Source organism: Pan troglodytes, chromosome 10 (genome assembly GCF_028858775.2).
Source record: "Pan troglodytes isolate AG18354 chromosome 10, NHGRI_mPanTro3-v2.0_pri, whole genome shotgun sequence".
Lineage (NCBI taxonomy): Eukaryota > Metazoa > Chordata > Mammalia > Primates > Hominidae > Pan > Pan troglodytes.
The window spans coordinates 31253619-31281346 of NC_072408.2; the positions used below are offsets into that span (position 1 = coordinate 31253619).

General features: G+C 42.0%; 1 protein-coding gene across 3 annotated transcripts in view; it reads right to left on the bottom strand.

Annotated features, from left to right (window-relative positions):
* The window catches only part of TBC1D30 (TBC1 domain family member 30), a 119281-nt gene that overhangs the window by 83014 nt on the left and 8539 nt on the right, over positions 1–27728 (bottom strand). Inside the window, exons 1-2 of one of the 3 annotated variants that reach the window (XM_024347703.3) lie at positions 14514–15187; positions 9565–9729 (exon numbers count right to left, since the gene is read on the bottom strand). In XM_024347703.3, coding sequence (XP_024203471.3) covers positions 9565–9729; positions 14514–14991 — 643 coding nt within the window. In that variant the 5' untranslated portion in view covers positions 14992–15187. Of the gene's footprint in view, positions 1–8243; positions 8260–9564; positions 9730–14513; positions 15188–27728 lie in introns of those variants that run through there. The other 2 variants (XM_024347705.3, XM_054663112.2) reach the window with 2 other exon arrangements.

Sequence of the window (27728 nt, forward strand, 5' to 3'; positions counted from 1 at the left end):
GCCAAATCCCAAACTAACAGGAAAGCTGAAATCCAACTTATGTTATACTACATAGTCCACAAGAGACTTGGGGATTGGCAACCAGTTCCCCAGGAGGCTTGACAAGAAATATGGGGAGAAGGCTGTTGAGAAGTAGTTGGATCCCTCGTTCCTCTCTTCATAAGGTTGGGCAATTACCACTTTCCCACCCCTGCAAAAGTTTAAGAGTCTTATTTTTGAAGAGAGTGATAACAGAGTCCTTGGACAACCAGCTGAGGGTGAGTACCTTACCTAAAACAGGGACTCAGTGGCCATATGCATACTGAATGCAGAGACTCCAAGCTCTCTTCACCCCACTCGGCTCCCAAAATACCAGCAGCCAGACCTTCACCCTTCGAGCAGGAGATCAGAAGACTCTTCCTTGAAGAATCTGACCAGCCCAGATGAAAGACTTGAAGATACTGACCTGAGGGGTTCCACAACAAAGGGCCCATCCACATGGCACTTCAATGAAGCTCAAAGTCAATAAGCCCTGCCGGGGAGCCCAGAGTTCAAGTCAGCATTTAGACTCCCACACTTACTTATGAGCAGACAGCCAAGGAATACCAGACATCTAAGGAAAGCTTCTAAGTATAATACAGTTTTGAAAGTTTCTTTCCTCCATGTATAATCTTATCTCTTCCAAATTGTTTTGTCTGTTTTAGTCTCTATCATAATATCCTTAGAGCAATAAGAAAATATATTGCATCTATGAAACAAGAACAGGATACCATATAAAAGAAACATTCAAATAGCAACCCAAAAAGATTTCTCAATAACAGGACTGGAAAATAAAGTTGAGGTAATCTCCAAGGAAATAAATCAAAAGAACAAGGAGTTGGAAAGCGAGAAAGAGAGAAAACGTTACAGCCAGGTGCAGTGGCTCACACCTGTAATCCTGGCACTTTGGGAGGCCGAGATAGGGGGATCACTTGATTGAGCCCAGGAGTTTGAGACCAGCCTGGGCAATGTGGTTGAAACCCCATCTCTACAAAAAATACAAAAATTAGCCAGGTGTGGTAGTGTGCACCTGTGGTCCCAGCTACTCAGGAAGCTGACGTGGGAGGATCACCTGAGCCCCAGGAGGTCAAGGCTGCAGTGAGCCACAATTGTGCCACTGCACTCCAACATGGGCAACAGACGAGACCCTGTCTCACAAAAAAAAGAAAGAACATTACAGAACTTGTCTATAAGTTCCAACAGCCAAACAATAGAACCCCAGAAAGAGGAAAAAGAAAAAAGAAAGAGGGAGAAAAATCAACAAAGAAATAATTCAGAGAAAATTTCCAGAACCGAATGACAAAAGTTGCCTGATTGAAAGAGCCTGTCTAGGCCCAGTTACAATGACCTGAGTGAAAACAGACCCACTCCAAGCAACATGATTGTTGTATTTCAGGAACACCAAGAACAAGGAGAACAGTCCACAAGCTCTTAAAGGGAAAAAAAAATAAACAGTCCAGGATAAAGTGTCAGGCATCAGAAAGGCTTCAGCCTTCTCAAGAGCAACAAGACAAGTGAGAAGGCAATACATCAAGTATAGAATAGTCGATCAAAGCGCATATATTTAGAATCAAGACATTTGACATTTTCACCCGTGCACAGTTACCAAAAACTTACTTCACAAGCACTATCTCTCAAGGGGATATGGGAAACAAAATAAAAAGAATAATCAAGAAAGAAATATAAGATCCAGGATACAAGAGATCCAACACAGGAGAGAGACAAAGAAAGCCTCCACAATGAGGCTCCCAGGATGGCAGTGCATGCAGATGGAGCCCAGCCAGTAGGGAGTGGAGCAGCGTGGCTCAATCAACAGTCGTGTGAGGGAAGTCAACACAAGAGGCTTCCTGCTGCCGGACCATCTTTCTAACTGAAGGACAGAATGCCCAGGAGAACTCATCCATATTTTCATCTGTACTTGTGGTTTTTGTTTGTGTTTTTGTTTTTTAGAGATGGAGTCTTGCTCTGTTGCCCAGGCTGGAGTGCAGTGGTGCAATCTTGGCTCACTGCAACCTCCACCTCCCAGGTTTTAAGCAATTCTCCTGCCTCAGCCTCCGGAGTAGCTGGGATTACAGGTGCGTGCCACCATGCCCAGCTAATTTTTTTTTTTTTTTTTTTTTTTTTTTTTTGGTGGAGATGGGGTTTCACCATGTTGGCCAGGATGGTCTTGAACTCCTGACTTCATGATCCTCCTGCCTCAGCCTCCCAAAGTGCTGGGATTACACGCATGAGCCATTGCACCCTGCCTATTTTTATTTTTTATTTTTTGAGTCAGGATCTCACTCTGTCACCCAGGTGGGAGGGTAGTGGCACAATCTCAGCTCACTGCAACCTCTGCTTCCCAGGCTCATGCAATTATCATGCCTCAGCCTCCCGAGTAGCTGGGACTACAGATGCATGCCACAACGCCCAGCGAATTTTTATTTTTTGTAGTGATGAGGTCTTACTATGTTGCCTAGGCTGGTCTCCCACTCGCAAGCTCAAGCAATCCCTCCTGCTTCAGCCTCCCAAAGTAATAGGATTACAGGTGTGAGACCCCACACCCAGCGAGCTTGCTCTTTATTTTTTATTCAAAGCTCACCATGGCCTTGCTCCTGCTCCTAGAAGTAGGCCAAAGCACAATACTTCTGTGGGCATGGAGGGGAGAGCATGGAAAGGCCTTGCTGAGCTTTGAATCAAAAACAAAAAGCAAGCCTCTCCCCCAACCTAGTTGATTATTCCATAACTAGCCTAGGCTGGGCATAGTAGTTCATGCCTGTAATCCCAGCACTTTGGGAGGCCAAGGCAGGCGCATCATTTGAGGTCATGGGTTTAAGACCAGCCTGGTCAACATGGTGAAACCCCATCTCTACTAAAAATTAAAAAAAAATTAGCTGGGTGTGGTGGCACACACCTGTAATCCCTGCTACTTGGGGAGGCTGAAGCAAGAAAATCGCTTGAACTCGGGAGACAGAGGTTGCAGTGAGCCAACATCGCACCACTGCACTCCGGCCTGGGCAACACAGCAAGATTCCATCTCAAAAATAAATAAATAAATAATAACTAGCCTAAAGCATAGCCTGGCAGAAGTCACAGGGCTCATTTATAACCTTGCCCTTTGACTTCCCCAGAAGGGAACCTAAAACCAGGTTGGGACCCAGAGACAGTATAGTTTATCTTCTGAAAGGTTTTATCTAAGATAGCAACATTACCCTTTCCCCACATAACAAGGCTTGGGCTTGCTACTCTGTTTTTCAGAACCATATATTGCTTAGGAACCTATACAGGAAGTGGAGAAAGTATAAAGAAAAGCAAGGTAATGGTTAACACAAATGTGGGGGGAGAGAGATTTCAGCCAGGAAGGAGCACACAGGGAGCTTTTAACATGCCAGTGATATTTGTTACTCAAGCTTGACAGGTGAATATCCACATGTATACACCATTGTTTACTTATTCTTTAAAAAATACATATATGTATTACATTCTCTTGTTTATGATACATTCTAAAATAAAAGATATTTTAAGTAGTAAGTGAATTCCTGTTTAAAATCAGTGAAATTGTTTTAACATCTTGAAAAACTAAAGGAACACCCAAAATATTCTTAATAATTTTATGCCTGCAAATGTGAAAAGTTATGGCAAATTCTGTATAATACACCAGGGATGACACAAGAAGAAATAGAAGATACAAATAATCCTGTAGTTATTTTTAAAGCTGGATCGATAATTTAAAACCTTCCCACAGGCCAAGTACGTTAGCTTACGCCTTGTAATCCCAGCACTTTGGGAGGCTGAAGCAGGAGGATCACTTGAGCTCAGGAGTTTGAGACCAGCCTGAGTAGCATAGCAAGACCTTCCCCCACCACCCCCTCCATGCCTCCATCTCTACAAAAATATTTAAAAAAATATATATATATACACACACACAAACACACACACACACACACAAATTAGCCAGGTGTGGTGGCACACACCTGCAGTCCCAACTACTCGGGAGGCCGTGGGAGAATCACTTGGGCCCAGGAGGCATAGGTTGCAATGAACTGTGATCACACCACTGCATTCCAGCCTGGGTGACACAACAAGACACTGTCTCAAAAAACCAAAAACAAAACAACAACAACAAAACACCACTTGAATATTCTAAGGGACTGTCTTTAAAAAATAATTTTTTCTCTTCCTTTTACATTTCTGTATTTTCCAAAGCTTCCATGGGTATATTACATTTTTAACACTTTATCATATTTTATATAATTCACATGCCATAAAATTGTACAACCATCACCACTAACTAATTCCAGAACATTTTCACCACACCAATAAGAAACCCATACCATTAGTAGTCATTGCCCATTCCCCTACCCCCAGCCTCTAGCAACCACTAATCTACTTTTTATCTCTACATATTTGCCAAATGGAATCATACAATATGGTAATTTTTGTGTCTGGCTTCTTTCACTTAGAATAATGTTTTCAAGGTTTATCCATGATGTAACATGAGTCAATACTTCATTCTTTTATGGCTGAATAATATTCACTTATATGAATAATAATCACATTTGATATATCCATTCATCCATTGATAGACATTTGAATTGTTTCTACTTTTTGGCTATTATAAACAATGCTGCTATGAACATTTTTGTACAAGTTTTTGTGGGGACATATGTCTTCAATTCTCTCGGGTAGAAATCTAGGAGTGAAAATGCCGGCTGGATGGATTATTTTTATAATTTTACAAAGAGAATTGTCTTTTAGTGGAAAATGTTGAGTTTTAGTGCCACCAAACTCAGGACCACACAAATTCTTTTTCCTGCCACAGAGGACAAGGTATTAATGAAGAGAAGACACTCATTATGAAAAGAAAAAGATTATTCACCTATTTCACAAACCATCAGTCTCTACCAGGCATTTTAGGCATTTATCATAGTAAGATTTAATCAAATTATTATCAGGATGTGAGAGTGGACACATTAATAAAATTAGGCTGTAAGCTGTCTAAAATTTCTATATTGATCAGCAAAGCTAAGATAATATTTCTGCATATATTCACATTTTGTTCATGTTTTTTTTCAGTTTTCAAGTGACAGCTAGATTTTATCACTTGATCTGTAAAACTACTTCACAAATTCAATCAGCATAACTTAAACATTTACTATACCAATGCAGGAAATAGCAAAACTATACAATGCTAATAATTAATATGACCTTCCTTCTGCTTTCAGGAAAAACAGGTTAAGCAAACCACTTAAAAATCCTAACATCAGAATCAACCTTCTGACCAAATACTCTTTTTATTCTTCTAATTGTGCCTTGAAGCTTTTAGGTGTATTTTCCTGCACACTAAGCTACATTTGTTCAATAATCCATTTGGCCCAAGAAAGATAAAGTACTGATTTCATATGCAAACTATGCTGAAGCCGCACGTTCTAATAAACCAGAAACTCTGTATTTATAACTCATGTTATAAATTTATTCTTGCTCAGTTGTATTCCAATAACATTACAGTTATCTATCTAACTGCTAAGAAAAAGTAGAACCCTCTTATGTCACAGTTTATAATGTAAAGTGTGGACTTTTGAGATACCTATCTTCAGATCCTATCTCAAATACTTACCAGCTGTGTGACGCTTGCCAAATTACTTAACCTTTCTGAATCAGTTTCCTAATAAAATATGCCTAAAGCTACATACCATTTTGGAGTTGCTGTGAGAAATAAAAGCAAGTTTGGCATAAAGCATGTACTCAGTGAATGGTAACAGCTGCTGCTACTCTTACTATCAATTTTCAGTATTAAATTGGTTATACCATGGTTATCCTTAAATGGTTAAATATAGGGGGAAAAAAAGTATGATCTTCTATAATACAATATTGATCTTGTTTTTCTTATTCCCAGCCCAGTTTTAAAACAAGGAGATGCTACTATAAGGCTTGGTGTAGGAAACCATAAAATGTAAGTAGCTATGTCATTTGTGTTAGAAATAAAAATGATCTAGCCATTTTGGTTCATTAATTATATTTACTTGTGACTCTTATTTCAAAATTACTATATTCCCTTTTGTGTATTAACAAGAAATAACCCAGTTTAATAAAACAATAAAATAGTTTTTATTCTATAGCATGTTATAGAAGGAGAAAAATATGTCAGGTGAGGTGGCTCACACCTGTAATCCCAGCATTTTGGGAGGCCATGGAGGGCAGATTGCTTGAGCCCAGGAGTTCAAGACCAGCCTGGGTAACATGGTGAAACTGTGTCTCTACAAAAAATACAAAAATTAGCTGGGCATAGTGGCACCCACCTAAGTCCCAGCTACTCGGGAGGATGAGGTAAGACGATCGCTTGAACCCGGGAAGCAGAGATTGCAATGAGCCAAGACTGCAGCACTGCACTCCTGGGCCTGCGCGACTGAGTGAGACTCTGTCTCCAAAAAAAAAAAAAAAAAAAAAAGAAGAAGAAGAAGAAGAAGGAAGAAGAAGGGGAAAAGTCACTTATGCAAAGAATCATAAGCATCAAATCTATGTGGAGGCCAAAATGGGGATTATCTGAACTTCTGCAAACTAAATACAAGAAAGTCAATATGTTATTCAGTGTGATAGTGGAATCTCAGTTTTTTAAAAAAATCTCAATTCTTTAGAATTAGTTGACTTTGAGGAAAGAGGCAAAACATGCAACTACTGGAATCAGGGATTTAGTCATGAAATATCTAACCTCTGGAGTTTTAAGATGGGTAAATAACCATGTAGTCAAATTTTTTACAGTGTCTATATCAAAATACAGTATGCTGTGATGAAAGTAATAATTCTAATGCAGTTATTTCTTACCAAAAAACATTCTGTTCCATTGAATAGGGTCTTATTAGCGAAGAGAGAATTGAACTCTCAGGAAAGGTGCCAGACAACCCTGTATTCTCTGAAATGCAAAACCCTGGCTGGAATTAAAGAGACAAACTCTAAAATACATAGGAAGGATGCATTGACAAATTCATGAATTACGGTGAGCGCTTGTGGGCACATTTTTCTAAAATGACATAAATGCCAGTCCTTATATAAATCAAGTAAATTTAAATTCCAAATGATAATCAGTCCCTAGTAACTAACAATAGAATCCACCAATCTGTGACCCTGGACTAACCTGATATTCCTCTCTATCTCCTGAACTTGTTCCACCCTCCCTTATACTTTCCCACATATCAAAAACCCATGCATTTACCATTCTGTGCTTTCAGCTGCTGGTACAAACAATAATAATGAGTAGGATATAAACATAGTTGAAAGGAGAAGAATCAAAACCAAGGTATCTCATAATAGAAGGTGAAAATATTTTTTAACTTGACATGTGTAAATCAATCAGAATTAATGGAAAACTATCAAATACTTACAATACATGCCACCTTTCAATAGCTACACACAAATCACACACACACACACACACACCCCTACACACCCTTCTTCCTTCTCTAGCTATGTCAGACCAGTGCTTGACTCTGGAGAAAAGCCTATTCAAAGTCAGTCTACTCAATCGCATTCCTGTTTGTATGAACGACAGTGATATTATTATGATAATCAAGCAGCACTCTTTTTTTTTTTTTTTTCTGAGACAGAGCCTCACTCTGTTGCCCAGGCTGGAGTGCAGTGGCGCAATCTTGGCTCACTGCAACCCCCGCCTCCTGGGTTCAAGTGATTCTCCTGCCTCAGCCTCCTGAGTAGCTGGGATTACAGATGTTTCACCACACCCAGCTAATTTTTATATTTTTAGTAGAGATGGGGTTTCACCATGTTGGCGAGGCTGATCTCGAACTCCTAACCTCAGGTGATCTGCCCACCTTGGCCTCCCAAAGTGCTGGGATTACAGGCGTGAGCCGCCATGCCCGGCCTGCAGCAATCTGTTAATATCTATTAGGTAAAACCTTCTTTAATAAACAGCGTAAATAATACTTTAGGGATAACAAACAGCAATATAACAGAAGAGAAGCAAGAAAATACAGGATTTTCTTTTAATAATAAACATAAGAATGAAATTTAAGCGATTAATTTCATTACCAGAAACTAATCAAACCCCAAAAATTGTTTCATGAAAGCAAACACATCTTAATTTGCAATTTTGAAAAAAAAGCACTCTAGGAGGTGTCAATTTACGTACAAAATGTGACAGAGTGAAAGAGGAACAAAAGGCAACTTCCACAATCGCCTGAAAAGCTGTCACAGGCATTTTATCAAAAACATCATTGTACCTATATTTACCATACCTGAGCATACTGTTCTGCCATGCTGCATGTTAATAAAGAATGCAAAACAAAAATAGTTAAATGTTAGCAGAATAAAACATAAGGCTATTGCATGGAGAATTTTAAAATTAATTCACAAGGTTTTATACCTAGTATTTAATGTGTATCAGCAATTTAACAATTTATTTTTAATTGATTAACAAACCACACAGCTCCCACACAGCTCTTAGTTATGATTATGCAAGAGATAGGTTACATTTGCTAAACTATGTTGCCATCTTCAGATTTCAGAGCAAGTTGTTAAGGTCCTGTTACAAGAATCGATTTCTTTAAATCAATTATTTAATTCACTTACTGTAGCAACACAGAATAAGAGAAAAAGGACATGCCTTTTAGGTTATGTCTGTGTGATGCTGTTTTATTTATTTATTTTTATTTTTATTTATTTATTTTTTTTTTTGAGATGGAGTTTCGCTCTTGTCGCCCAGGCTGGAGTGCAATGGTGCGATCTCGGTTCACTGCAACCTCTGCCTCCCAGGTTCAAGTGATTCTCCTGCCTCAACCTCCTGAGTAGCTGGGACTACAGGTGCCAGCCACCACGACCAGCTAATTTTTAGTAGAGATGGGGTTTCATCATGTTGGCCAGGCTGGTCTCAAACACCTGACCTCAGGTGATCCACCAGCCTCGGCCTCCCAAAGTGCTGGGATTATAGGTGTGAGCCACCACACCCAGCCAGTGATGCTGTTTTAAAAATAATTTGTCCGGGTGCAGGGGCTCACGCCTGTAATCCCAGCACTTTGGGAGGCCAAGAAGGGTGAATCACCTGAGATCAGGAGTTTGAGATCAGCCTGACCAGCCTGACCAACAAGGTGAAACCTCGTCTCTACTAAAAATACAAAAATTAGCCAGGCCTGGTGGCGGGCGCCTGTAGTTCCAGCTACTCGGGAGGCTTAGACAGGAGAATTGCCTGAACCTGGGAGGCGGAGGTTGTATTCAGCCAAGATTACGCCACTGCACTCCAGCCTGGGTGACGGAGTGAGACTCTGTTTCAAATAAATAAATAAAATTTTAATCATCATTCAGCATTAGGTAAAATTATTGTCAAAGTAAAGTACTACCTCAAATCTAGAATAATAAATCTAAGGTTGTAACATTAGACATGAAGTATACATTTTAACTGAAAAATAGGAAACTGTCTGAGTTGTTCCTTGTTCTTAGTTCTGAGGGTATAAGCTTGCATTTAAAACTTCTCAATATATTCACAAACACAGACTGTTGGCTCAGCTTTCCTAACATTCTAGTTGCATGTGGCAAAAGAAGTAACCCAATTCCAGTACTTACTTCTCTTCTGTGACACAGCCTGCAAGCAGGCAGTCACAATATCACAGTTCCTCTGCACTTTATGCAGAAGCCTATCTTTCTGCTTCAGATGCCGAAGTAACTTGGCCGACTGGATGCCAATTCTGTACTTTAGCTCTCGAAGGATCGTCTTCAGTTCATTAGCGTCTATCAGTAAAGAAAAATAAGAATAACGATTAATACCTTGAGAGGAATACAAATTCCAGTGTGATATTAGTCCAAAGATAAATAGAACATCCATTTAAACCAACTAATTCTAGGTTTTCACTCAAGATTACATGTATGCATTCAGCTTGGACATTCCGATCAAATAAGTCACTCATTTATCTGCCCTGTCCATGAGACAGATACTGTAAGGTAAATTTATCCTTAACCCTATCTGTAACATGTAAGCAAAAACTCCTACTTTTACCATATCTAGCTCTGGCTGCAAATTTACTTTTCATTGCCTGAAAACTGGCATGTATATTTTGTACCACTGAAGTGTTCAGATGGTAAGCTTGCTAGAAAAGAATCTTTTTTAGTCTGTTACATTAATAATAAACCTAACAGCTAATTAAAAAAAAAAAAAAGTCTTTAAAGGCCAGGCGTGGTGGCTCACACCTGTAATCCCAGCACTTTGGGAGGCCAAGGAGGGCAGATTACCTGAGGTCAGGAGTTGGAGACCAGCCTGACCAACATGGAGAAACCCCATCTCTACTAAAAATACAAAATTAACTGGGAGTGGTGGCACATGCCTGTAATCCCAGCTACTCCAGAAGCTGAGGCAGAATTGCTTGAACCCAAGAGGAGGAGGCTGCAGTGAGCCGAGATCGCGCCATTGCACTCCAGCCTGGGCAACAAGAGCGAAACTCCGTCTCAAAAAAAAAAAAAAAAGTCTTTAAAGTACTCATCTATGTTTACAAATGATGAGCTAAAAGTAAATAATTTTACCACATTTTGTAATGTAGATGAATGTGGCAATACTGATTTTGTTTTAAATATCCAGTCTTCCAATAGCCTAAAAACATTTTGTCTTAGAGGTACAATATTTCATCTTAGCGCCTCAGCAATTTTTCAAATATGGTAGAAAATAAATTTCCTTTACACAGATAAATTGCAATAATTCTACATTCATAAAACTAATATTCACAACAGCAGGTTTTTTTTTACTTTATTTTACTTTAAGTTCCAGGATACATGTGCAGAGTATGCAGGTTTGTTACAGGTATACATGTGCCATGGTGGTTTGCTGCACCCATCAACCCATCACCTAGGTTTTAAGCCCCACATGCATTAGGTATTTGTTCTAATGCTCTCCCTCCCCTTAACAGCAGTTTTTCTATAGGTCAAAACAAATTTGGGAACCAGAATTGTCTACTGTCTTTATATAAATGATCATTACAATTTGGGAGGAGGTTTTTTTTGGTCACATTTGATATGATTAGTCACTAGAGCATGATCTAGTAGGCAGGCAAAGCCTTCCACTCAACTTAACCTTAGCTAGCCCCCCATTAGAGGTTCTCTGTGGGGTTTGGGTCTACTCATTTTTAAAGGGATATGGAGAAACTAAAGAGAATCAGAAGAGAAGAAAATAAATGCTCAAAAGTAGAAATGCACTCTAGAGATCAAAGTCAACTTTTGGGGTCTGTAACAAACAAATGCAGGGTTCTCAAACCTGACCTCACCATGGAAAATGCATTTGGCCCTGAGTTAAAAAGAACTGCTTTTGGATCAGCCAACTCTCTGAGTGATTTTTAGGCAAGGAAGTGTGCTCCAAGTCTCAAATTACGCCTAGCATACAGGATTATGCTGAGAAACAAATGGGTATGGTCTTTATAAACACTAACATAAATAACGCTTTAAGTAAGAATAAGGAATTACCATGAAGAAGAGGGCAAAGGCTAGTTCTTCCTGTCCCCCTAATTTTAAACATAGTAGGATATAATGAAAAGAGAACATTTAAGTTAAATGAAAATATGATTAAATATGAGAAAAAGCCTACAAGAGGCAACCAGAGGCTCTTCATTCCTAGATGCTTCAGATAGAACAAACATCTTTCTCTGAATATTTCAATATTTTGGGCTGGGCACGGTGGCTCACACCTGTAATCCCAGCACTTCGGGGGGCCGAGGCAGGCAGATCACCTGAGGTCAGGAGTTTGAGACCAGCCTGACCAACATGGTGAAACCCCGTCTCTACTAAAAATACAAAATTAGCCAGGCATGGTGGCACATGGCTGTAATCCCAGCTACTTGGGAGGCTGAATCAGGAGCAACGCTTGAAACCAGGAGGCGAAAGTTGCAGTGAGCCAAGATCGCACCATTGCACTCCAGCCTGGGCAACAAGAGCAAAACTCTGTCTAAAAAAAAAAAAAAACCAAAGAACCAAATCAACATTTTCCTTCTAGAAATAAAAGGGGTAGGAATATAATCACAAAACATTTAAATTATACTTTTCCTCCACAAAAGGGTTCTTACATTATCTCATTTCCAGTGATCCCTAAGGTGCCTACAACTCCAGTTCTCTGAATTACATTTATTGTTCAATATGGGAAAATTTCTTCAGAGTTGAGGGTGAAAATGTCTTTTACAGCAATATCTGCTGGTATAGAAGCCTCTTGGGGATGGAAACAGGTCTCTTTCATCTTTGAATGCTCCATGACATCGGCCATAGCCTCTTACACAGTGTTAAATAACTGAGGAAAAATAAGGACATTGTCAACTCACAACCTGTGCTCAGTGTCCTAAGGAATTCCAGGGTATATGATAAAAAGTTATATCTAACATCTGTTGAGCACTTCATACACTCTAACTTATGTAATTCTCACCACAGCCCTCTGAGGTAGGTATTATTATTATCCCTATTTATAAGAAAGTGAGACACAGAGATGTTAAATAGCTTGTCCAAGGTTACACAGCTGGTAAGGAACTGTGGCCGGATATCAACCCAGGAGTCTGACTCCAAAATTCATCCCCTTAACCAAGGAAATACTGAAGAGAGCCCAGATGTCCTGAGAAACCATTCTGGTGCCTCACCTAAAGGACCTACACATGTTAAATATATAGCTAAATAAGTGCTACAGCAAAATCCCTGGCAGGGAGAGGAGACAATACACAGGCTATCAGTATTGTATGACATTCTTACTGAATGCAGAGTAGTTATATTGGGGGGAATATTTTTTGAGCCTGAGAAAAAGATCAAATAACCTGAGAAGCAGCATTCTTTACGCAGACAGCTGTATCATCACCTGATACTTTAATCTTAGCACGCGAATGATGTTATCAATAAAGGGGAGAGGGAGCGTGTTAGTGTGTGTATGTGTGCACACGTAAGCACGCATATGTGTGTATAGGACTATTATGATATGGCATTTTGTTCATCTTAATAGGGTTGACTACAAGGGAAGAAAGGTTTAACCGGCAACTAGCCATGCAATAAGACCGAACAGGCAAAACGAACTATTACAGGGCTTGTGGATGGTTAGTTGTGTGGCCACTCATATGAAATCCACTTGCATAGTTAGCTGTACCGTTACTACTTCTTTAAACTTTAGTCTGCCAATTTTCCTCTTCAAAAAGGAAATTACTAATCCCCAGAATTCCCTCGGTGATGAAAAATGTAAAACCTTGTAAAAAGAGAAATCATAATTCTTCAAAATTGATTCTGTTGGAGTCTGAAAGAACTATTGCCCTATGGGACTTGTGGCATACACAGACACTCTGAGAACAACCAAATAATTCTATAAAATGAAATGGCACAGCTACAGCCAAAGTCCCAGGCAGGGGGAGGAACCTGGAAGCTATCTGTAACAATCAGCTGGGAAAAAAAAAAAAAAATCTTCACTAGGAAGTCAAAAGAGGAAGCTAAAAGCTGTTTACGTAGGTCTGAGAAAGCAGACAGATTTATTCTTTTCCTAGGTTTTTTTTTTTTTTAATACAGTGAGGAGATGGGAGACTCTCCTTCCTCCCTCCCCTGGTAACTCAGCCCAAGGACATTACTGTCAAGAAATGTTATGGTGGCTCGGCATCTGTTTTCCATACGTCACCTCATTTTGTAAATGGAGGTCTTGATATTTCTATACCAAAAAAGACAACTCTAATAACTGTGTTACTGCCTGAAAGGCAAGCTATTATGACCAGATGAAAAAAAAAAAGTGTGACACGAGCTCAAGACACGAGCATCAGAGTCTCATAACAAAAGAAACACCAAATTAGCCTCTCTCCCTGAAAGCCAAGGCCATTTTCTCAGGTCGACCTCTCCATGCCAACTGAAGGTACCAGCAGTTAAATTCTGTAATAAACCTCAACACTCTAGGGCCCTCCACTAACCTGCCACCGAGAAGGAAAAAAAGAAAACAAAACAACAACAACAAAAATTCCTAGTGAGCTGCCTGGAACCGTACGCTCTGGCAGAAATAGAATTCACACGCTCTGCTTCGAAACCGCATTATCGAATTATTCTGCCTCACTAGTTAAACACTAAGTGGTGTGACCAGGGAAGGCGGACTTTAAAAACAAAAAAAAAAAACAAAAAAAAAAACAAAAGGAAAGAACAGCCCTACGACTCGCCTCGATTCTGGCGGCGCCCTCTAGGTAGGTCAGGTATACGTATCAGAACCTCCCACCCTGTCCTAACAGCTGTTCAGGTGAAATTAGAATCTGGGCTGCCTCTCCCCTGGGGCCTCCGCGAACACACCGGGAGATGGGAGGAGGGAAGAGCGGGGAAACTGCCCACTCCATCAACTGACGCTTGATTCAATTACTCCGGAGAACTTAAGAACTAAGTGTGGACATAAATCTGTGCCACGGTGGGTACCACCGTCAGATCCAAAGAGACAGTATCTGAGCGCTCCGCCGAGCAGCCCAGGTGCGCGCTGGAGCGCGGGCAGAGACGGCGAGGACAACCCGGCTCCAGGAAGCCCCCGGGACCCTGCTGCGCCCGGCCCTCACCTTTCTGCCGCAGGTACAGCATCTGATGCCGCTGGCTCGGTCGCTCCTGCAGCTCCTGCAGCACGCGGGAGTCGCCGGCACCGCTGCGGCCGCCCAGGACCACGTCGGAGCCCGAGGCCTCGGTGGAGCTGTCGAGGCTGTCGCGGCGCCGCCGGCGGCCCTCGGCCCCGCGGCCCCCGCCCGCCGCCTCCTCCTCCTCTGTGCAGCTGTACAGCTCGTTGAGCAGCCCGCTCACCAGGGACGCCGTGCGGCTTGTGCGGCCGCCGCACGCCTCGCCGGGCTCCGTGTCCTCATCGCCGTCCCACGAGTCCCGGGAGCGCCGCGGCCGCTCCACCGCTCCCCGGAGGCGCGGGGCTGGGGGAGCTGCAGGAATCGTTTCTTCCTCCTGACTCTCCAGCCTCGCCTCGCCACCGCCGCCGCGGAATTCCAGCTCCGTCCGGAGCCCCGGGCGGCCCCCGCCGGTGGGAAGGACGTCCATGGTCCCCGGCGCGCGGCTGCCCGGCTCCCGCTGCTCCTCCCGCCTCGCGGCGCCGGCCAGTTCCGGGAGGAGGCGCGGCTTCGTCCTCGCCGGTGGTGCCCTCCCGGGCGCGGCGCCAGCGGGCTCTGGATCCCCGAGGTGCCCGGGCCTCCCCCGAGCCGGCACCTGAGCCGCTCCCCTCCGCTCCGGACCGGGCGAGAAGGAGACTGCCACGCCACTGAGCTACCTGGGGCCACCTGCTGCCGGGGCCCGGCTTCTACCCAGAGCGCTCTCCCGTGCGCGAGAAGGCGCAGGACGTGGCCAGAACACCGTTGGGAAGAAGCCAGCAGCACGGAGCGGGAGGGCGCTGAGGCCGCCGCCACCTTCACTTTTAATTAAGCACGTGATTTAACTCAAAAAGAGGGTGACTCTTGCCTCTTATTCAGCCGCCAGCTAGAAATAATGCCCAGGAGGGTTCTAAACGCCCATCAATAGGCCCAGGCCAGGAGCTCCTTCTTGACATACTCGGAACACAATACCAGCCCTTCTCACTTTCCCACCTGATCTGAGCGCCTTCAAAAGCCTTCTTAGTTTAGTCTCTGACAATAAGCTTTCTAAAACTCTGAACACCTGGCAAATATCTGGGACTTAATAACGCTGTGAACTTTTTTCCTCCAGTGAAAACCAAAGCCCTGGATTAAAATCAACTAATTCCCTGATACAAGATGTAACCAGAGTGAGGGTTTAATAAATGTTCTTGAGATGACCGAACTGATACATTAATTGAGCTAGTTTTGATGATGGTAGAATCAAAAATTTACAAGAGACTGTGAGAAATGTATCTTACACTAGACCTCAATAGAACTCGGAACTGCCGCTCCACTGTAGATATTTTTGTGAAGTTAATAATTGGCAACATGTTTAGCGCTTTTTGTATGTCAGGCACTGTTCTTGAGATTTGCATGAATTATCCCACTTAATCCTCACTTTAACCCTATAAAGCAGTTAAGTGTCGTTATATTCTCACTTTTCAGCTGAGGGAGCTGAGGCACGAAGAGGCTAAATAACGTGTCCATTCACAAAGAATAAAGTGAACTTTTCATAAAGTGTCTGGCTTTCATTATGGATGAATATATATTAGTCAAATGCTATTAAATACTTGACCACACTTCCAAAAGGGGCAACAACACACCTGGTGAACAACACTGGTGTTTCGTGTTTGTTCAGCACAGTTTTGTCTTCCAAGGCACTTTCATAATAGAGCCTGACCCTGCCGGTAGAAATCCGGTGTACCTTGACACCAGCACTGCAATAAAAGGGCCCTTTTTGAAACTGGAGTTAATATGAGACAAGCAGAAGTTGTACTTTTCGCTTAGGTATTCGGAATTTTAAATTATACTGGAAATATTATTTTATGGTTTTATAACTATGACTATTGTTACCATTTAATGTTTAAATGTATGAAATGAGAGTAGAATTCATTATTATATTGCTGTTTTGTTTTTTGAGGTCTTTTTCCCTGTTGTCCCTGGCATTCAACGAGTTCCAAGTCCTCCTTCGTATGCCAAACTTTGCAATGAGCAGGACTTTCAGAGGAGTAAACACTGAAATTGGACCTATTTTTTTAGTTGGCTTCCCAGCCCTTTTTATCTCTTCCCCCTAAGAAGAGATGTGATTAACTGTTAGTCTTCAGCACTATTCTCATTTAGGGAATCTCCATCAGGAATTACAGGTAAAGAAACTCAAAGTGAGCTGAAGGGAAAAAAGAGACCAAGAAAACAATAGGTTATTGACATTCAACATTTCTAAGTTAATAAGAACTTCAAAATTATTTCCCATTCCCCATCATTACCAAATCTAAAGAGAGGAAAATGGCAAACTAAAAACTAACAAGGAAAGCACGCTTAAGATCATTGTACTTATGGAATGATCTTCCCCTAGATATTGGCATGACTCTGCTCTCACCAGAGTCTCGTCTCTGCTTAAATGTCTTCTCTGTGAGCCGGGCGCGATGGCTCACACCTGTAATCCCAGCACTTTGGGAGGCCGAGGTGGACGGATCACGAAGTCAAGAGATCGAGACCATCCTGGCCAACATGGTGAAACCTCGTCACTACTAAAAATACAAAAATTAGCTGGGTGTGGTGGCCCATGCCTGAGAATCACATGAACCCAGGAGGCGGAGGTTGCAGTGAGCCGAGATCATGCCACTGCATTCCAGCCTGGGTCACTGAGTGAGACTCCATCTTAAAAAAAAAAAAAAAAAGGCTTCTCTGTGAATCACTCCATGACCACCCTATTTGACATTGCAGCTCCCCATCCCCCAGGTTTTCCTTAGTTCTCTTCCTTGTTCTTTTTTTTCCCATAATACCCTCCTCCCACATACTACAGTATATAATCTACTGATTTATTTTGTTATCTGTCTTTTGCCACTAAAATGTAAGCTTCCGAGCGCAGGAATTTTGTCTATTTTGTTCATTGATATATGCCCATCACTTAGAACAATCCCTGGCACATTGTAACTGCTCAATAAATATTTGTTTAATTAACTAATTGAATGAATACCATGAAAACCAGAGAAAAAAACAACCAATTACCTACTTTCCTAAGAAAAGTTAACTTTAGTAAATATAATCCTAGAAGCGGTATTGGCAAAGGACAGCCGCTTTTCTCACCCTACACTACTGCCACCAGGAAACTGGCAGGCCCCACACAAGTTCCCTGAAGCTCTGGATATAAGAAAGAACCACTGATGGCTGGGTGCAGTGGCTCACGCCTGTAATACCAGCACTTCAGGAGGCCAAGGCAGGTGGATCTCTTGAGACCAGGAGTTTGAGAACAGCCTGGCCAACATGGCGAAACCCCATCTCTACTAAAAAAACACAAAAATTAGCCAGATGTGATGGCACACACCTGTAATCCCAGCAACTTGAAAGGATGAGGCATGAGAATCACTTGAACCTGGTAGGCAGAGGTTGCAGGGAGCTGAGATTGCACCACTGCACTCCGGCCTGGGCAACAGAGCAAGACTCCTTTTTGGTTCCATATGAATTTTAAAATAGTTTTTTCTAGTTCTGTGGAGAATGTCAATGGTAGTTTAATGGGAAAAGCATTGAATCTATAAATTGCTTTGGGCAGCATGGCCAATTTAATGATATTGATTCTTCCTATCCATGAGCATGGAATGTTTTTCCATTTGTTTGTGTCATCTCTGATTTCTTTGAGCAGTGGTTTGTAGTTTTCCTTGTAGAGATCTTTTACCTCCCTAGTTAGCTGTATTACTGGGTATTGTATTCTTTTTGTGGCAATTGTGAATGGGAGTTCATTCCTGATTTGGCCCTTGGCATGACTGTTGTTGGTGTTTAGGAATGCTAGTGATTTTTGCACATTGATTTTGTATCCTGAGACTTTGCTGAAGTTGTTTATCAGCTTAAGAAGCTTTTGGGCTGAGATGATGGAGTTTTCTAGATATAGGACCATATCATCTGCAAACATGGATTGTTTGACTTCCTCTCTTCCTATTTGAATGCCCTTTATTTCTTTCTCTTGCCTGATTGCCCTGGCCAGAACTTCCAATACTATGTTGAATAGGAGCAGTGGGAGAGGGCATCCTTGTATTGTGCCTGTTTTCAAGGGGAATGCTTCCAGCTTTTGCCCTTTCAGTAGGATATTAGCTGTGGGTTTGTCATATATGGTTCTTACTTTTTTGAGGTATGTTACTTCAATACCTAGTTTATTGAGAGTTTTTAACATGAATGGATGTTGAATTTTATCGAAAGCTTTTTCTGCATCTGTTGAGATAATTGTGTGGTTTTGCCTTTAGTTCTGTTTATGTGATGAATCACATTTATCGATTTGTGTATGTTCAATTAACCTTGCATCCCAGGGATGAAGCCTACTTGGTCCTGGTGAATGAGTTTTTTGATGTGCTGCTGGATTCAGTTTGCCAGTATTTTGTTGAGGATTTTTGCATCAATGTTCACCAAGGATCTTGGCCTGAAGTTTTTTTGTAGTTGTTGTATCTCTGCCAGGTTTTGTTTCAGGATGATGCTGGCCTCATAGAATGAGTTAGGGAGGAGTCCCTTCTTTTCAACTTTTTGAAATAGTTTCAGTGGGAATGATATCAGCTCTTTTTTGTACATCTGCTAGAATTCAGCTGTGAATCCATCTGGTCCTGGGCTTTTTTTGGTTGTTAGGCTATTTATTACTGCCTCAATTTCAGAACTCATTATTGGTCTGTTCAGGGACTGAATTTCTTCCTGGCTCAGTCTTAAAAGGGTGTATGTGTCCAGAAATTTATCCATTTCTTTTAGATTTTCTAGTTTATGTGCATAGATGTATTCATACTATTCTATGATGGTTGCTTGTATTTCTGTGTGTTCAGTGGTAATATTCCCCTTACCATTTTTCACTGTGTTTATTTGAATCTTCTCTGTTTTCTTCTTTGTTAGTCTACCTAGTGGTCTATCTATCTTATTAATTTTTTCAAAAAAAAACTAGCTCCTGGATTCATCTTTTGAATGATTTTTCATGACTCTATCTCCTTTGTTCACCTCTGATTTTGGTTATTTATTGACTTCTGCTAGCTTTGGGATTTGTTTGCTCTTGCTTCTCTATTTGTTTTAGTTGTGATATTAGGTTGTTAACTTGAGATCTGATGAGGGTGTTTAGTGCTATAAATTTCCCTCTTAACACTGCCTTAGCTGTGTCCCAGAGATTCTGGTATGTCATATCTTTGTTCTCATTAGTTTCAAAGAGCTTCTTGAGTTCTGCCTTAATTTCATTTATTTACTCAAAAGTCATTCAGGAGCAGGTTATTCAATTTCCATGTAATTGTACAGTTTTGAATGAATTTCCTAATCTTGAGTTCTAATTTGATTGCACTGTTGTCTGAGATATTGTTATGATTTCAGTTCTTTTGCATTTGCTGAGAGGTGTTTTACTTCTGATTATGTCATTGATTTTACAGTAAGTGCCACGTGGCAATGAGAAGAATGTATATTCTGTTGTTTTCGTGTGGAGAGTTCTGTAGATATCTATCAGGTCCATTTGATCCAGTGCTGAGTTCAGGTCCTGAATATCTTTGTTAATTTTCTTTCTTGATGATCTGTCTAATATTGTCAGCAGGTGGTTAAAGTCTCTCACTATTATTGTGTGGGACTCTAAGTCTCTTTGAAGGTCTCTAAGAACATGCTTTATGAATCTGGGTATTCCTATGTTGGGTGCATATACATTTAGAATAGTTAGGTCTTCTTGTTGAATTGAACCCTTTACCATTATATAATGCCCCCTTTGTCTTTTTTTATCTTTGTTGGTTTAAAGTTTGTTTTGTTAGAAACTAGGATTGCAACCCCTGCTTTTTTCTGTTTTCCATTTGCTTTGTAAATTTTCCTCCATCCCTTTATTTTGAGCCTATGTGTGTCATTGCACATGAGATGGGTCTCTTGAAGACAGCATACCACTAGGTCATGGTTCTCTATCCAACTTGCCATTCTGTGTCTTTTAATTGGGCATTTAGCCCATTTACATTTAAGGTTATTATTGATATGTATACATTTGATCCTGTCATCATGATGTTGTTAACTGGTTATTTTGCAGGCTGGTTTATGTAGTTGTTTTATAGTGTCACTGCTTTGTGTACTACAGTGTGTTTTTGCAGTGGCTAGTAACAGTCTTTTCCTTCCATATATATATATCTATATATATATATATTTTTTTTTTTTTTGAGACACAGTCTCACTCTGTCACCCAGGCTGGAGTGCAGTGGCATGATCTCGGCTCACTGCAACCTCTGCCTCCTGGGTTCAACCAATTCTCATGCCTCAGCCTCCCAGGTAGTTGGGATTACAGGTGTGCAACATGACACCCAGCTAATTTTTGTATTTTTAGTAGAGACGGGGATTCACCATGTTGCCCAGACTGGTCTCAAACTCCTGGCCTCAAGTAATGTGCCCACCTTGGCCTCCCAAAGTGCTGGGATTACAGACGTGAGCCACCATGCCCGGCCTTCTTTCCATATTTAGTGCTTCCTTCAGGAGCTCTTGTAAGGCAGGTCTGGTAGTAACGAATTCCCTCAGCATTTGCTTGTCTGAAAAGGATCTTATTTCTCCTTCGCTTATGAAGCTTAGTTTGGCCAGATATGAAATTCTGGGTTGAAAATTATTTTCTTTAAGAATTCTGAGTGTTGGCCCCCAATCTCTTCTGGCTTATAGGTTTTCCTCTGAGAGGTCTGTTGTTAGTCTGCTGGGCTTCCCTTTGTAAGTGACCTGGCTTTTCTCTCTAGGTCCCCTTAACATTTTTTCTTTCATTTTGACCTTGGGGAATGTGTTAATTATGTGTCTTGGGGATGACCTTCTCATGGAGTATCTTACTGGGGTTCTCTGCATTTCCTGAATTTGAATGTTGGCCTGTCTAGCTAGGTTGGGGAAGTTCTCATGGATGATATCCTGAAATGTGTTTTCCAAATTGGTTCCATTTGCCCCATCTCTTTCAGGTACACCGATCAGTCAAAGATTCAGTCTCTTTACATAATCTCATATTTCTCAGAGGTTTTGTTCATTCCTTTTCATTCTTTCTTCTCTATTCTTGGCTGCCTATCTTATTTCAGAAAGACATTCTTCAAGCTCTGAGATTCTTTTCTCTGCTTGATTATGCTATTAATACTTGTGATTGCATTATGAAATTCTTACAGTGTGCTTTTCAGCTCTGTCAGGTTGGTTACATTCTTCTCCACTCTGGCTATTTTGTCTGTCAGCTCCTATGATGTTTTATCATGATTTTTAGCTTCCTTCCATTGGGTTACAATATCCTCCTTTAATTCAGTGAAGTTTGTTCCTATCCATATTCTGAATTCTACTTCTGTCATTTCAGCCATCACAGCCTTGGCCTGGTTCCAAACCCTTGCTGGAGAGGTGATGCAGTCATTTGGAGGAAAGAGGGCATTTTGCCTTTTTGAGTTTTCAGCATTCTTGTGCTGATTCTTTCTCATCTTTATGGGATTATCTATTTTCAATCTTTGAGGTTGCTGACCTTTGGATGGTTTTTGTTTTTGTTTTAACAGCCTGATCACTTTTCTGTAGGGCTGCTGTGGTTTGCTGGCAGCCTGGTCCCAGTCACCTTGGGTTTTCCAGTACCTGGAAGTATCACCAGTGAAGGCTGTGAAACAGCAAAGAGGGCAGCCCACCCCTTCCTCTGAGAGCTCCATCCCAGGGAAGTGCACACCTGTTGCTGGCTCAAACACACCTGTAGAAGGTGGCTGAAGACCCCAGTTGGGAGATCTCACCCAGTCAAAAGGAAGGAGATCAGGGACCCACTTAAAGAAGCAGTCTGGCCATGCTTTTGTAGAGCAGCCATGCTGTGCTGGGATATACTTCCTCTCCCAGTTGGCTTGGGCTCTTCAACACCTAGAGGCTGGAATGGCTAGGTCACCCAAATAGCAAAGATGGTAGCTCACCCCGCCCTTTAGGAACTTTGTCCTAGGAAGTTTTCAAATCTCTGTTGGCCAGAGAACACTGGCAGGGGTGGCTGGAGGCCCCAGTTGAGAGGTCCTGCCCAGTGAGGAGGAACAGATCAGCGACTCACTTAAAGAAGCAGTCTGGCCATGTTTTGGTAGAACAGCTGTGCTGTGCTGGGGGATCCCTTCCACCCTCAGTTGGTTTGGACTCTCCAAAGCCCACAGGGTAGAATGGCTGAGTTTTGCAAACAGCAAAGATGCGGCCCCAATTTTAGTACTTTTTAAAGCCATCAAACCTTAGACAGAATTTAGGAAATGCATATTAATACACAGTAGACAGTGAGTAAACTATTAATGCAGAATGATATTCAAGTCATGATGCTTACAGGAATTGTGGGTATCTAGTTTACTACTTATTATTACACAAGATTTCAAAGTGACAGAGTATAACCTTTCCTTTGCAATAGTAGAAAGAAAGTTTATGGCTGCTCAATACATATCAGCTAAAAATTAAGCCTCTGTCTCTCATCTGTATTAAAGTGATTTTCTTTTTTTAGAGACAGAGTCTTGCTATATTGCCCAGGCTGATCTCAAACTCCTGGCACAGTGACATTGTTTTAAAAGAACTGATGTAGGCCAGGCGCAGTGGCTCACGCCTGTAATCCCAGCACTTTGGGAGGCCGAGGCAGGTGGATCACAAAGTCAGGAGTTCAAGACCACCCTGGCCAACATGGTGAAACCCCATCTCTACTAAAAATACAAAAATGAGCTAGGCATGGAGGCAGGCGCCTGTAATCCCAGCTGCTTGGGAAGCTGAGGCAGGAGAATTGCTTGAACCGGGGAGGCGGAGGTTGCAGTAAGCCGAGATTGCGCCACTGCACTCCAGCCTGGGGGACAGAGTGAGACTCTGTCTCAAAAAAAATAAATAAAGGAAGTGATGTGCCTATTGTACCAGCACTTGAATGGCCACCAACAAAGTCTGGTTAATATCAATTGACTAAGCCATTTTGTCTAATTGGTTGTCTAGTGCCTCTTCCAACATGAATGCTTTCTGCTGGGCATAAGCATGTGATACAAAGATCTTCATACTTTGTGCCTATTCCTTTTTTTTTTTTTTTTTGAGACAGAGTTTCACTCTTGTTGCCGAGGCTGGAATGCAATGGCACGATCTCGGCTCACCACAACCTCCTCCTCCTGGGTTCAAGCGATTCTCCTGCCTCAGCCTCGGGCATGTGCCACCACGCCCAGCTAATTTTTGTATTTTCAGTAGAGACAGGGTTTCTCCATGTTGGTCAGGCTGGTCTAGAACTCTCGACCTCAGGTGATCTGCCTGCCTCAGCCTCCCAAAGTGCGGGGATTACAGGCATGAGCCACTGCGCCTGGCCATTTTGTGCCTATTCCTATATGTTCATCCACGTGCCACAACCCCAGACCTCCCTTTCTCCAATCTTCTGATCCTCTTCCTTCCAGGCTCATGACCAGTCAGCCAATGCCATTCACCACTGCCAGTGAGTCCATATATATTCTAATCTCAGACCACTTTTCCTTCCACACAAACTGAATGGTCAGGTGTACCACCCAAAGCTCTTCCTGTTACTATGTTGTTGTTTTTTTAAACTACTATGATTCAAGGCCAATGCTGAGTGATTGCAGCTATCATCCATTTCTACCTTGCACCTATAAACCATGCTGTTTTGTCTATAAACCAAGTTGGGGCTTTTTCCTCCTCCTTCAGCTGGTCATACAGGCCCTTGGACGTGAGCTGAGAGAGGAGCAGTGGTGTAACTATGACTAGTGATATGGGAGTCTGGGCTACCTATTCATGCACTTGTTTGTTGCCCTCTGGTCCTGCTTGTGCTTGTTCCCAAATGCAGTGTTTTAGCTTACAAAGGATTAATGCTGGTCCTGACCAACTTAATGACTTGGTAGATCCAGGAGAACCTAACTCATGATGAATAGTTCAGAAAGCATGGTCATTTGGTGCCTCGTGGATAAGAGTTCCATCTCGATCTGGGCTCAGTACACTAGGAGCTGTTTTTCAAATGGTGTGTAATTCCTGCTATAGATGTCATGACCTTGCCCCAAAACCCTATGGGCCTGCCTTGTGATCCTCCTATTGGGATTTGCACCACATTGCATCTTACACACGGAATACCTTAGGCTCTGCTTGAGTATATGGCCCAAGCAGAAGGGCTATTTGAACCACAGCTAGGACCTGCTACCAGGATGGGCTTCATGGATAATGTTGTACAGAACCCCACTCTCAGAAGGTCTTTACTCCTGGTTTAATGCTGTATTATCACCATCTTGAAATGGTGAACAATTTTGTTTTTAAATTTGGTGTTTTGGCCGGGCGTGGTGGCTCACGGCTATAATCCCAGCACTGGGATCTGCTGAGGTGGGCAGATCATGAGGTCAGGAGATTGAGACCGTCTTGGCCAACATGGTGAAACCCCATCTCCACTAAAATACAAAAAAAAAAAAAAAATTAGCTGGGTGTGGTGGCATTCGCCTGTAGTCCCAGCTACGTGGGAGGCTGAGGAAGGGGAGTCGCTTGAGCCCGGGAGGCGGAGGTTGCAGTGAGCTGAGATCGCACCACTGCACTCCAGCCTGGCGACAGAGCAAGACTCCGTCTCAAAAAAAAAAAAAAAAGAAGAAAAAGGAATTGGTGTTTTATAAGTGCAGTCATATGGGACAATGGCCACGTGCATGAGAAGTGGAGTTATGCCAAGCTAGGAAGTCCAGCAGGCAGCACCAGGCACCATGCAGTTGTCACACGTGCACACCTAAGGGCAGTCATGGGCACTTAAGGGCCCCAAAGTAGCTAGGTGGGGACCAGTGCCAGTTGACAGCAGCAATAGCTGAGAAGCAGCAGCAGTGGTGACAGCAGTAGGAGAGTAAAGGGATTCTGCATAAAGCCAGCCCTGGGACCTGCTGTGGAAGCCTAGCTTGCCTGGCTACTTCCCAAATCCCATCTTTGTGGCATTTGCACAAATCTTAATTTTCAGGCTTGAGAGATGGGACAGAAATTGCCAGTTCAGGCAGTACACACTGTCAGTAAATTGTTACCAAAAAAAAAACAAAGCATACTCAGACATTGTAATAAACCATATCAGGGAACTATTACAATTCTTCAGAGTGTAGAGTCTCTACTTTTGAAAACTTCTGCAACATGGCAAATCAAATATCCACAGCTTTAGAAATATAAAGATGTTCACATTTGACAAAAAAGAACGCTATTTTCATAGGAAGTTTCGGATGAGCCTAGTATTAATTAAAATTACTTTTTCCTTATAATTAGAGATACGGTGATAGAATGTATAAATAAGCACTTTGAATCGTATAAAGTTTGAAGCCATGGAGTTTTTCAAATGACCTTCAAAAGTTACTGGAAATGTCAAAGAAAATGTTACAATTTCATTGTTATGCCAGTTACAATTTTACAATTGCAAAATTACAATTTATACTTTACATTAAAAATTAAATTCAACTTAAAACTGATTTGTAGGGAGAGTTAAATATTTTTCAAAAAATTTTTCAGCCGAGCCCAGTGGCTCACACCTATAATCCCAGCACTTTGGGAGGCCAAGGCAGGTGGGTCACAAGGTCAGGAGTTTGAGACCAGCCTGGCCAACATGGTGAAACCCTGTCTCTACTAAAAATACAAAAATTAGGCCAGGTGCAGTGGCTCACACCTGTAATCCCAGCATTTTGGGAGGCCAAGGCAGGCAGATCACGAGGTCAGGAATTCAAGACCAGCCTGTCCAAGATGGTGAAACCCCGTCTCTACTAAAAATACAAAAAAAAAAAAAAAATAGCCCGGCGTGGTGGCATGTGCCTGTAATCCCAGCTACTTGGGAGGCAGAGGCAGAGAATTGCTTGAATCCGGGAGGTGGAGGTTGCAGTGAGCCGAGATCATGCCACTGCACTCCACCCTGGGCAACAGAGCAAGACTCCATCTCAAAAAAAAAAAATTACAAAAATTAGCCGAGCGTGGTGGTGCACGTCTGTAATCCCAGCTACTCAGGAGGCTGAGGCAGGAGAATCACTTGAACCTGGGAGGCGTAGGTTGCAGTGAGCCAAGATCGCACCATTACACTCTAGCCTGGGCAATAGAGTGAGACTCCGACTCAAAAAAAAAAATCTACAGGAATCGTCAGTTCTACATGTACTAAAATTTCTTTCTAATTTTTTTTTAGACAGGGTCCAGCTTTGTCACCCAGGCTGGAGTGCAGTGGTACAACTACTGCTCACTGAAGCCTCAACCTCCTGGGCACAAGCGATCCTCTCATCTCAGCCTCCTGAGTAGCTGGAACTACAGGTGCACACAACCACACACAACTAATTTTTGTATTTTATTGTAGCAATGGGGTTTTGCCACGTTGCACAGACTGGTCTCGAACTCCTGAGCTCAGGCAATCCGCCTGCCTCAGCCTACCCAAGTGCTGGGATTACAGTCATGAGCCACCACACTTGGCCCATGTGCTAAAATTTCTATTTTGAAATAATTTGTCAAATTTATTCCTTTGTTATACAGCCTATAAAATAGTCTTAACGGCAACAGTAACAGTTACATCAGAAGAAAGATCCTTCTCAAAATTAATGTTATCAAAAAATATTTGCAATCTTGCATTTGCCAAGAGTCACTGACATTGCTTTCAACTACATCAATTGAAAATGAATTTGCTGAAAACGTATGATGGCCTAGGAAATGAATTTGCAGGCCAGGCAGGGTGGCTCACACCTATAATCCCAACACTTTGTGGAGGCAAAAGTGGGAGAATCACTTGAGGCCAGGTGTTTGATATTAGCCTGGGCAAGGTAGGGAGAGCTCATCTCTACAAAAATATGTAAAAATTAGCTGGGTGCGATAACATGCACCAGTAGTCCCAGCTACTCAGGAGGCTGAGGCAGGAGGATTGCTTGAGCCCAGGAGGTTGAAGCTGTGGTCAGCTGTGATTACACCACTGCACTCCAGCCTGGGTGATGGAGTGAGACCCTGTTTAAAAGAAAAAACAATTGAATTTGCAGAAAAGCAAGTCAGAAGAAACTTGTAATCAAAATATCACATAATAAAGTCTCATTATTTATATTATATAAATTTAAGATTATGTTGTTACTCATGTATTATTATAACCCCTATTATATTTTGTAAGTAATAAGATATTTTTAAAGAAAAAGTTTTATATTTTAGTAACTTAAATGGCACATTTTTTCTGTTTTTTGAACAAAGGAACCCACATTTTTGTTTCACACTGGACCCCACAGATTATGTAGTCAGCCCTGCCTGTTACAGAGCACTTTT